The sequence below is a fragment of the Octopus bimaculoides genome, chromosome 11 (assembly GCF_046866305.1).
Source record: "Octopus bimaculoides isolate indiv1 chromosome 11, ASM4686630v1, whole genome shotgun sequence".
Taxonomy (NCBI): domain Eukaryota; kingdom Metazoa; phylum Mollusca; class Cephalopoda; order Octopoda; family Octopodidae; genus Octopus; species Octopus bimaculoides.
Window position 1 is genome coordinate 79,631,185 of NC_142938.1, and position 13,076 is coordinate 79,644,260.

At 35.4% G+C, this 13,076-nt stretch overlaps 1 protein-coding gene across 8 annotated transcripts in view; it reads right to left on the reverse strand.

Annotated features, from left to right (window-relative positions):
* Positions 1-13,076, reverse strand: part of LOC106867931 (ras-like GTP-binding protein RHO) — a 101,658-nt gene that overhangs the window by 50,394 nt on the left and 38,188 nt on the right. For 3 of the 8 annotated variants that reach the window (XM_089360436.1, XM_089360434.1, XM_089360432.1), the window contains exon 1: positions 328-410. The exons of 2 other annotated variants lie outside the window; for them this stretch is intronic. Coding sequence is in view for 3 of the 6 variants with exons in the window: in XM_089360429.1 (XP_089216555.1) it covers positions 56-92 (37 nt within the window). In the remaining 3 variants the exon portion in view is untranslated. Of the gene's footprint in view, positions 1-55; positions 411-13,076 lie in introns of those variants that run through there. 3 more of the 8 variants (XM_089360429.1, XM_089360428.1, XM_089360427.1) reach the window with 1 other exon arrangement.

Consider the following 13,076-nt stretch of genomic DNA (forward strand, 5'->3'; position numbering starts at 1 on the left):
AGAAATTGTTTTACATTATTGCACGCTGCCAGACAATTTTTTTGCACAGACTTACCGTCTGTCGGCCGTAAACAAGTTAGCAATCGTGACATTAAGAGAGAGGAGGTCCAATTAAATTTATAATTTTTTTTGTCTTTCTCTTTTCTTCACTATTATTTTTACTTCAGTCTTCTCGATTCGATCCGATTGAGATGTATGATATATATATATATATATATGTGTATATATATAATATAGATGTTAGATTCTTGAGTTAAAAGAATTGTGAGAACGATTAGGAAGAGATGCCAACGAGAAGCGGCAGAAATGGAATTTTGGATAACTCACTTCTACTACTGTAGCTGAGATAGATAGACTAAAAGGTGTAGTAGTATGCGACTTCGCTGCTGATAAATTTTGTAGTGCAATATGAGGGAGAAGTCATGCTACAGGTTTTATATAGCACAGCAACATATTACTATAAATAGACAGGAAATTTTCGACGTTGGCCATTGGTTCACAGCTCTTGATAAAAACGCAATTGTTGTCGATTTTGAGATAAATGAAAAATTATAAATTCATAAATGTTAAGGTTTTGGTACACATATATATAATGTGTTTACATACAGGTGTGTTTACACGTGTATATATATATATATATATATATATATACACAAGTATAAACAAGATAGAAAGGTATTAGTAATAATTTTGAATAGAAAAAAATTCGATTCTAAAAAATATTTTCAATAAAATATTTGTCATTTCCCATTGCACATTTGAATGACACTTAATACATGTCTAATTACATGCACCATGCCCTATCAATATCTAAAAATAATTTTTTTTTTAATATTCTTTTAAAATCTCCTTTAGGCTTGCAGAGATTGTAATGAACAATAAAACCTAAACGGTTTCTCTCAACTGATTCCTTGTTTAATTTACAGAATTGATTTCGGACAGTTGTTTTTCATTTCTCAAGGTTTTTTTTTTTTATTATGAAGGAAGAAATTTAGTAAAATACAATATTTTTTTTAATCTGTAGGTGTCCTAGTTACCATGTTTTAAATATCCTTCCCAGTGCTATGCGCACACTGTGCTTGCTAGTGTCCCATGGGCTTTAGGGCCCCTATGCTCAGCCGTTTTAGCAGCATTATAGGCCCCTGAGCAAATCAATACACAAGGCCCTATAGTTCTTTTTATTTGGTGACAACAATCTATTGCATACATAGATTAGAATTGGGCCCCTCGACTCTTGAGGGCCCAGGGTAACTGCCCAGAATGCCCATGCTTTAAGGCGGCTCTGCCAATACTAATCCATACAAGCTGAGATTTTTTTTTCTTTTTAGGTAGAAAGAACTTTTATTTATACTTATATATATATATATATATATATATATATATATATATATATGAGTGAGAAGAAGAAAAAATTAATGACCTTTGGTTGAAAATTTTGGGGCGCTGGGAAACCTCTCAGACTCGAGAGCATTTCTTCGTCTAGTAGGTAGTTAGGGTTGGAAAATGTTTGATACTGTTAAGGCCTCCCCGATTCCCAATTCAATAAAGATTAATTTTGGAAGACTCGATTTAAAATTAGTTTTCCTTTTTTCATTTCGAACATACAGACTTCGATAAATTAGTTTTCATTAATACTATTTAAATATTACACGCTGGGAAAAGAGTAGAAAGAAATATAAATTTATATCAACCACCTTTTCAATAATTCGTCCATTAATTATGAAGAAAGATGAGGACGGAGATTATTATCCCAGTTCTGTGCACAACCCAATACAATTTATGAACATCGATCTCAATTCTATGTGCCTCTAGTAGCGGCAGCCAGGAGTGCGATGAGGCACTTTTGATAGCCTTATTTTAATTAACGGGCTTGATAGGTAATATCATCGGGACTTAAGAAGAGGCCTATGAATGGTATTTTGTTTCTCTGTGAGAGTGGGGGATTACTTATTCAGGACAGCACCCAGTTCTGAACACCTTAAGAGGGATCTTTTTTACAGCTTCCCTCCATTTTTTTGCTCTGCCTTTGGTAAAACCTAAATATTCAACAATTGTCAATAAAAAGTTATCACAGCACTTCTCGTCTTATAACTTTTAAAACACATTCCAGTATATCTTCATAGTCTGGATAATGACTGTACTTTTAAGTCTACATTTAAATCGTTCTATCAGTGTATCTCATACTTCTGAAAATGGCACGAACTCAAGTTTCATTAAACTTTCCTCTCAAATTATCCAGCCTGCACCTCTGTCGATTCCCCCCCCCCCCATATTAGTCGATAAAATACTTTTTTACCTTAAACTTTATACTGTATTAAACTTCTACATGATCTACCAACTTCAGTAAAAGACTTAAAAGATAAACACCAGTTATGTTATTGATGTCCTTTTTGTATGAACTCATATATATATATAAATATATATTGTAAACATAATGGTCATAGGATGTTTTTGTAGGTGTTGCCCCATGTCTCAATGTAGTTTGAATACCGATAAAATAACTAAATAAGGGATCTTTTCAAAAGATCCATTTATTTTCCTCGCTCGCGACTAGCACTCGGCTTGATAGCGACTGTCTGCACATCGGCCTTTCCCTGAGGCTTAGCCTCCAAATCCGGAAGCCTCACGAATGTGGTGCGGATCCACTGTGGATTCCGCCATCACTCACTGGCATGCCATTATAGTGCTGGCCGCCTTCCAGGTCATGCCGCCCCTAACAAAATCATAAACCACGGTCTAAACGCCGCAGGTTTCCCTTCCCAACTCGAACCAGCGGGACGAGACCGAGGGGACGGTAAAGGGCCTGACGGTATAACAATGTTCCTGTTTCGTGGCGGTAGACCCTGATCTGAGATGTCATATGCTTGACACCTTCTCCAGGCTCAGCTGCTCAAGCTGAGAAAAACAAATTGTCAAAGTATCGGTCGCTCTGACAGGTTTATGGTCGAGTCTGTGGTAGAGGTGACCTCCGCCGTGGACTATATTCCTGCTCACCGTTATCGAGGCGGAGATGGCTGTCCACAAGTGCGAGCTCCGTGAGTCAGAGTGGCTGTTCCATTGCATCTCCTTTGCTATCCTCCGGGACAACGCCTCTTCCATTTTGTCTGCTGGGACCACGAAGCGGTTTGAATTACAGGAAATCGAGAGAATAGAAGAATTTCGTAGCTTACTACACAAACTTATACAACCTCTTCGACTGCTATATATGTTCATATACTCTATCTTGATATTGTCCATCATTACTTAATTGTTTAATTTACTACTTCCAAAAGTGATATTTTGTTGTTCAAATTTAATAATTTCAGTCAAACCACAGTTTTAATTTTTTCAATAACTTTGATAAATTACAAAAATCTGGATTGTAGAACTGGAGTTATACAAATTGAGACATAATGAATATCAGCATAACCTAATTCGTAATAACTTTTTCTGCGCCAGAAACCTCGACAGTTCGGGTTTCAAATGCTTCACAATCAATTATCAAATTACAGAGCTCAGAAGAGTGAAGAAAAATAACTTCTCCCGCAAATCCAACATCAGCAAAAAGAAAACCCCGCCTCTTGACAAACTACAACATTGAATTCATAAGTATCGTATTTTAACGTATATAAGGAACCCCCAAATTTTGGGGGGCTTAAAATTTGGAAAAAGGGTTTTTGCAAGGGATTATAATACTATCCATGTATAAGAAGCTCATATATTTTAACCTAATTTTTGACGAGAAAGGGTTCCTTAAACAAGTTAAAATGTAATACTTTCTCTGGGAGCGAAGTGAGGTTATATACGCACACTCACACGTTTTTATTAATAATCGGCTGAAGTTAGAATGACTCAAAGGCCGACAGCTTCATGCGATGGCATCTAATCACCAGACACTCACATTGATTACTTGTTTCAGTCATTTGAGCGCAGCCATGCTGGAGCACCGCCTTTATTTGTTGTAAGCCTAGTACTTATTCTGTCGGGTTTATTTGCCGAACTGCTAGGTTATAGGGACGTAACCACACCATCATCGGTTGTCCAGTAATGGTGGTGGGGCTAAACACAAACATATATACATACGACGGGCCAAGACTTTAAGAACTTCTGAAGATCCAATTTATGCATTTAACAATCTGTACTTAGCTCTCTACAACCAATATTCTAACTATATGCTATGGATACGTTTGCATGCAGACGTACTCAAACGTATTGAGAAACTGTAGCCTAACATAGTTGATGGGCAGTGGCGGACTGGCCAGGTTGCCAGCTTCCCCGATGACAAGTGGGCCTCTGCACTATTAGAATCCATATATGGGGGCCCATCCCCTCAAGTTTGAGGATTTTTTATTCACTCCTGGAAGAATGCATTAATTATTTCAGCCTGGCTGTGTTTGTAGACAGTTGAAAAGAATTTTAACAAGAAAAAAAATTAAATGGTGGTATTGTAGTTGCGGGTGGGCCCACTTAGGCTCTTAGTAACCAATATTTTTAGACCCAATCCACCACTGTTGTTGGATCTGTGAAAATGCATCCAGACCTGCTGCAATTGCATGTAAACCTGCACCCTGGCATATTCCAAAGACACATGAACTACAATCTGTCAGTATCCATCAAAAATTCCACTTTGATTTCGTGTTGCTCCTGTAAATGCAGTCCCTACATGGGGCCTGTTTAGGAGTTCAAATTTAGCTTTGAATATCATTAACTTGATCCAATTTTCTCAATATATCATTTTGAAATGTCTGTGGATTGCTTCCCTATTTGAGATTAAGAAGTAACAAACACTGCATTTACAGCATAATATAACAGTTAAATATTCTATACGGTGCAATATATAAACACTCGACATGGCAATGTTCTGCTATATATACATACATACACTGAATAGCTCAATAATATTCTCTATTTACAATGCAATATGTAGACCTCACAGCAAAAACATGACATTTACCAACTAATATCTACAACAGACCAAGCAATTATCACACCCTGTACATTCAACAGTGTGTGGGGGGAGAGATAGAGTCTTGAGCTAATTGCATTTAGTTCCAGGGCAATATGTAGACCTATTGGCTAAATGTCCTATATTTAAAAAAGCTACACAGCTATGTTTATGCACAAAATACACACATCCAGTAGATATGATCCCCAAAAAAGGACAGTTCAACACGATGTTGATAATCATAGATTCACTACATCCCATGCCATGTGTGTATGTGTACATTTTTAAAGTTTATTATGCAAATGCTTAAACATACATTTAGCCCTTGTTTGCTGGTCATATAATGACTGACAATGGTTAGTGAAACATATCTATGATGGTCTTGTGGACATAAAAAAGAATCCCACAAAAAAAAAAATGAAAGCTGAACAAAAGCTGAGACCAGATTACAGCTTATTGCTTTATAGCCACCACTTAAAACAGAGGAGAAGATTAGAATACGAAAAAAATGCATAATCATATTACAGCAGTAATAACTAGATAAAAACAAAAAATCATTTGTGAATCTAATATATATAGAGTCTTGCTTCCCACTATGGCCTAAATACTAACACAACTGAAAAAAAAAAAGATATTGACATTCTGAAATCATCTGAAACCCCACCCCCTACAGTCACTGACAGCTTTTGTTATGAATAACTAATTTCTATTGTTTAAATGCAGCAAATTTGGTAGTATTCATTTCTAATATTACTGCAAATGGTAATATTCAGAGACCAGTCCTACACATGCACAGTCTGTTTGTGTGTATACATTTAGAGTAAATGCTGTCCATTTCAGCCAATCTAAATGCCATCTGTAATTATGACTTGTAATTTCAAAACCTCATCTTTTTATATAAATGTGGATGGGGAGATAGATAAAACATGTATACATTCAAGCCAGAACACTGAGCATTCAGCAACATCAAACTAATGCGAGATCCTGTGATTGGTCAACCTGCTACAAATAGCAAGTTGCCAAATTTCAATTAAAAAAAAAAAAAGAATTGATTAATGTGGTTATTGATGTACTATATCCAAATGAAAGAAGTGATGGTCACAGCTGAAGTGTCTTATCTTCTGTTTCCTCACTATATCAAGATTAATCTCAGGTTAAACAATAACTATTGTTATTATTACTTTTATTAGCATTGTCAAGGACTAAATACAATAATCACTCAAACATCTCCACACGCACAAATCTAACTAGGAATTATTTGCAACAGCACTACAATGAGAGAGAGATGGAGGGAGGTAGGTAGGTTGGTAGATAGGTAGGTAGGTAGACAGGTAGATAGATAGATAGATAGATAGATAGATAGATAGGTAGGTAGATAGATAGGTAGATAGATAGGTAGACAGGTAGTGTCCATAGGTAGATGGATGGATGGATAGATAGGCAGGTAGGTAGTGTCCATAAATTCTTGTAACAGTTTGAAAAATTCAGAGCAAAAAAGTCTCAGCAGAGTTTATTGGAAAACATAGGCAAAGTTTTATTAGAAACATCAGAAGGCTTCAACGTGAGCTCCGTAGCTTGCATGCAACACATCTACACAATGCTCAATTTTTAGTGTAAAGATAATTTATAAACACTTTTGTGTGTATAACACAGAAACTTTAGTAAAAGTTAAATGTAGAAAGACATACCAGCATTCTCAGATATCAAATTTGACTAACATAAAATAAACTCAAGTGTACAAATGATACATCCGTTTATAGCTAGTCTCAAATTTTCCAATGAATCTTAATAAACCAAGGAACCCAACCGACTTGCTACACAATACTAAAATGTTTGGCCAAGACTGAGAAGAAAAAAATGTTAGGCATGTTTTTGTAACTTAGCAGAGCCCATCCCTCTCTAGATCTGATATCTTATTTTTTACTTGTTTCGGTCATTTGACTGTGACCATGCTGGGGCACCACCTTGAAGGATTTTATTCGAACAAATTGACACCAGGTCTAATAATTTTTTTTAAAGTCTGGTCTTTATTTTATTGGTCTCTTTGCCAAACCACTAAGTTACGGGGATGTGAACATATCAACACCAGTTGTCAAGTGGTAGTGGGGGATAAACAGACATATATATATCATGTATTACACAAACACACACACACACGACCAGCTTCTTTCAGTTTCCATTTACCAAATCCACTCACAAGGCTTTGGTAGAAGACACTTGCCCCAGGTGCTACGCAGTGGGGCTGAACCTGGAACCATGTGGTTGGGAAGCAAGCTTCTTACCACATAGCCATGCTGGCACTTATTCTCCAATTCCTCCAAGAAAGAAACAAACAGAATAATCAACCCCGGGGCAAGACCGGTACTTTATTGACCTCAAAAGGAAGACAAGCAATGTTGACCTTGGCAGTGTTTGAACTTAGTGAACAGAGAACCAAAAGGATTACCAGAAAGCGATCTACCCTTTAACTCTTTAACAACTTGGCCAGTTCATCATCTTAATACCAAAATTCTCAGTAACAAAAGATTATTTAAGCTATGCAAGCGATGCAGTTTGTTTCAGTGCAAGCCTCAGTCCGCCAAAGTTCTTGCAGCTTTCTTCCCTTTACATCTACAACACCCTGAACAAAACAAAAAACAACATTCTAAGAACACAACCCATTCCACTTGGTGCAGACAAACAAAAACAAGAAAAAACAAATGTACATGATATTAGGTTGTACAATGCTGAAAAAATTACAAAACTGTAATGGTTACTCTAAAACCAAGTCTATCTTGTCTGCTTCTATTGTGCTCACCAACAGAGCCTTGCAGTAAACAGGACTAGGGAGGGGTACAATGGGGAATACATATCTGGCCCAGACTGCTACTCTCACCCCCAGATAACAAAGCACCATGTTATTGAGTAGAGCTTGAACTATACCTGGTTACTGAACTAGCTATCTATACACCATAGGTTTTCTTAAGTAGACGTATACAATAATAGGTGTAGTTTGGCCAAATAGTTAAGGAGTTTACTTCACAGGCACAATGTCTTGGGTTTGATCCCACTGCATGGCAGCTTGAGCAAATGCTATTTCCAATAGCTTCATGTTAACCCATGCCATGTGAATGAAATTGGGTAGACAGAAACTGAATAGAAGCCAACCAGGTGGAGTACACCTGTGACTCAAAAGTGTACACAAGTCTGTGGAATACTCGGTTACTAAGACGTTAATTTAAGAGTAAGTTATATGGTTGATCAAACTACTGAATCCTCACAATCAAACAATGGAGATTCACCAAAATAACAAAAAGATTAAATTTGAAATTTAATGACTGAGCACACATAATCTTCAGTAGAAGCAAAATTAAATTGAAAGAGAAATTATCACATCATAGATTAGTTTAATTCTACTCCCTGTTTAATAGATTGGAATTATTACATTTTAGACAGAAAAAATATGAAAATAAGAACTAAAAGAAATGTAGAAATATGTATAGTAATGATACAAACCTAAACAGCTAACCATAAAGTGCAGAAGTTAACTGAGAAAAGATATGTTTAATGGTTCAGTCCATTTACTTATTTAAGTATCTTTCTGCTGACTAAAAATGAAGGTGAATAAAATATAAAAAGATAAAAATTGCATATCATCTTAGATGTAACCAACAAGTGTTAGGGTTCAAATCTGAGGTTAATTCAATTTGTATCATGGTCGATTTCAATTTTCTTCAATATTTTTATTTACTTATTTAATGAAATTAATTGATGTATTCTGTTTATAAAAAATAGTTTCATTACATTCTTGAATTGGCATGGTTTTCTCATCAATGTTTTTGTTGTAATTTACCAGGAATTGTTTATGATATGAACATAGTATTCAGTGCAGTACGGTGGACTTAGGAACATATATGGGTTTATATCAAGAAATACATGTCTTTATACAAATATATATTATTTATATTGACAATTGTCCGTATATTAAAAATATTTATAGTGCAAGGAAAATAAGCTGTATCTTTGAAAGCAAATATTCCTTTTTATTGTAGATTTTGATGCCTCCAGCAACCATTTGACAATTCATCACTGCTTTGATCAATTTTTATTTTCTTCATTTTTTTACTTTTTTTCATTTAATGAAATTAATTGATGTGTTTTGTTTATAAAACTAGTTTCATTATATTTTTGAAGTTTTCTCATGGCATATATAGATCAATGCTTTTGTTGTAATTTAATATCAAGTCAACCCTGATCAAGCAGGCTTTTAATTAAAACATTCTAGCAATGACCTTCTTGGCCTATTATCTATCTGGGAGTACATTGTTCAATGTGTCCTTTTTCTAAGGGACATGAAGGTGATTTGACTGTTATTTTGAGCAGACTGAGTAGCTGCATAAAGGTTCCTTTAATGGAATGTCTCTGTTTTCGCTATACATACTGGGGTAGTGTTTCTTGTTTACTCCATGTACAGTGTTTAACCAGAAAGCCTCCAGTTTCTTTTAAGAGGAGAGGGTGTTGTTGTTGTTTAACCCCAGGTCAGCCTTGATCCAGTAGGCCTATGTCCAAAGGTATTTTATCCTTGACTATCCTATCATTTTCCATTTTATTTTTTTTTGCACATGATCTTATGAAGAACTACATTATCCAAAGTAACTTTATTTTTTTAAGACAGTGAGCTGTAATTCAAGGAATGTTTAGCTGCTATTTCCAAGAGAAATTTCTACACTATTTTCAACAAATCAAGTAATCACAGACACTTTCTCATTGGCATTTGGAGAGGAGTAAATTGGAATTGTGAAGGTCACACTTATTAAAGGGTAATTAGAAATGTAAATAAAGTGAAAGCAACAAACAGGTGTAAAAAAAGAAAAACTAGGTTACATTCCCAGCTGATAGGGGAGATTATTTCCTTTTATACATCACTCAGCTGGGGGGGGGGTTTAGATAATACTATAATAGAAACATCCGAGGGGAAGAGATGATCCAACTAAATAGATTTAAATGTTGAATAGAAAGCAGTAGATACCATAACTGGGGCCATTAACCCTTTTAATACTAACCCTCCTGAGACTGTGATATAAGCTTTCTTTTTTAAAGTGAATTAATTCTTTGCTTGTCCAAATCGTTTTTGTAAGTTGTCCTAAACATCCATACTTGTTCTCAGATTTGTGGTCAGTCCATCTGAGCTAGATAAAGGATTCAAAGTGATTTTGGCAAAATAAGTAACTTTATCACAATTAATCCATTAGCATTTAAACTGGTGCTGGTTTGTTGATCCCAGCCCAAATATTCTACCTGTTTTATGTTCACACTAGCCAGATCTGGCCTCTCACACCAACCCAACAAAATCATGCTAGACAGGTGTTCGCTATATAGAATACACCATGAAGTGCTGAAGAGATCTGAACTTGAGCCGGTAGATGAGTAAATATAAGGACAAGCAAGTCAGGCAAGTTGATTTACATAGAATATCAAATACATTTAAAAGAAAAAAATGTGTATGGATATAAAATAGTCTGACTTACAGAATATAAATGGTATCAGGAGTTAAATGAGTAGAGTTTTAAGAGTCCGACAGTTGTTTCTGGGGACTTGGTGATCTGGAATAATGATAGTTACTTGGATCCATTATCAAGTAACACCGCCTCCATCTTCAGGGGAGAATTTTACATTTGAGGTGTTGACAGGATGGAGTTTAAAGATGGATATATATATATATATATATGATGGGCTTCAACATAGTTTTCTTCTGCCGAATTCACTCATAAGGAATTGGTCAACCTGGTGCTACAGTTGAAGACATTGAAGACACATGCTGAAGGTACTGCAGACAGGGATTGAACCACAAAACGACATGGTTATAAAACAAACTGTTTAACCATTCAGTCATGTCTGTGTTAGATAGATATTTGGCTGGGTTTTTTTGTTGTTTTTTCTTGTTTTTTTTTCTGCCTGTAGGTTGAACAACCATGTAGAGAGTGTTGAGGCAAGATAGCTAAATCAATAAGCTGTCAAACGAACTGACAATACATAATTCATAATTTCCAATCAGCTACTGGCACATCATCATGTTTCTATTTTGTTACTTTCCTTCAGTGTACCAAGCTGCCAGGGGAACACATTAGAATATCTAGGAATATATATTTTTTTTATATTTCATTTTATATAATGCTTTGTGAACATTAGCTTCCTTGGTTACAGGTTTCAAACTGAGCCAATCATTGGCTGCTTACATCATTTACTGATGGTGAGAATAACAAGAGCACCATTTTATTTTTTCCATGAGAATTTTTATATATATACTCATATATATATATATATATATATATATATATATATATATATATATATATATATATATATATATATATATCCTTCACTGATATACGTTAATGAAAGATTACACAGATAGGAAGCTTCACACTAGGGAGAGAGAGCACTGTTGTTCACGCTGTGCCGGTGTAAGTTAGTGTTTCTTTTCGACTCAGCATGTGTTGGACTTAAAAACGTGTTTATATTCTTGAATGTGATAAAATGTGGAATTAGATTATTATTCTGCTTCCAGCTTCAGTGTTACTGCCAGGATTTGAAAAATAGGGCAGATTTACCCCCTCCCCCTCACCACCTTATTTTGTGATTTAGTGGGGATCTTTAAAAGACAAGGGGAATTCATGGCAGAGTTCTTTTTATGTTTGTTTCCTTTTACACAATATTAAAACAACAGCTAAAAATTTTCTGAAGGAGCACTTCCACTAATTTTATCTACGAGCTGCCACTGGTACCAGGTTAGCCAAATTCAAGTAAACTTATAGTCAAAGGTATTCTACCTATGTCCATGTCCAGCAGGTTTTTCAGATTACTCCTACCTATGTTATTTGATGTGTCCTTCTTTCATTTATTTTACTTTTTTCTTTTGTTTTTTTCATCTTTGAGATGGTAGATTGTGATCTTGCTACTCTTTCTAGCAGGCTAAGCATCCATGTAGAGGCTTGTTTATTGGCTCAAGTCTTTGATACTGCTTCTATTTTTGCATCGTTTTATGTTTCATTTACCAATAATTGAAGTCTCATATATTCATAATATAATCATTGATGAGGTGAAGAAAATGTTAAAGGTTAATTGAAGACCGAAATATGACAGAACTTGTTTAAGATGCACGAAAGAACATCAGTTGAAATGAATACCAAAATACTTCTATTCAAGATATGAAGGGGTACCCAAAAGTAAACGTTCTCTGTGGGACAAACTCATTGTAGTTCCAGCTTCCACCACTAGAAGCTACTTGATGCAACCCTCAGGCATCAGTCTGCTGACCAGCAGTGTCAAGTGAAGTTATACTGCCATGTGGTGCGTCTTTGTTTTGCAGTGCTTCTCCTTTGTCTGTCGATTTTTGCGATGGCTGAAATGAAAAAACAACATGCTTCCGTGAAATTCTGTTTTCTGCTGGCAAAAGTGGCAGCCAAGACAGTTATCATGCTTCTAGCAGCTTACAAGGATGCTGCCATGAGCAAAACACAAGCTTACAAGTGGTTTCCACACTTTAGGAATGGTCACTTGTTGCTTGATGACCAACCTAGTTCAGGGCGACCATCGACCTCCCAAACAAATGAAAACATCATGGAAATTCATGAACTGATCTTGGAGGACCATCACTGAACAATTGATGAACAATTAATATTGAAAATATTAATAGTTTTATTAAACTATTAATATTTTCAATATTAATTGTTCATCAATTGTTCAGTGATGGTCCTCCAAGATCAATAATAATTAATACAGAAATATTAATAGAGAAACAATGATTGAAACATCGTTTTGGGGTATTTAAATCATTATATTTTATATCTTACATATAATCCTTTCTTATTTTGGCATAAGACCAGCAATTTTGAGGGGTGGGACAGCTAGTTACATTGACCTCAGTGCTCAACAGTTTATTGCTATAATGACCTCATGAACACTATGCAAGATAGTGGTGGATGATAGGATTAAGAGATCAAACCCAAGCAATGTTTGACAAACTGATGATTAGATGTGCTTATTTTATCACCCCATAAGGATGAAAGGGAAAGTTGACCTCAGTGGAATTTGAACTCAGGTCATAAAAACAAACAAAATGCTGCTAAGCATTTTGTCCAGCATGCTTATGGTCCTCCCAACTTGCATCCTT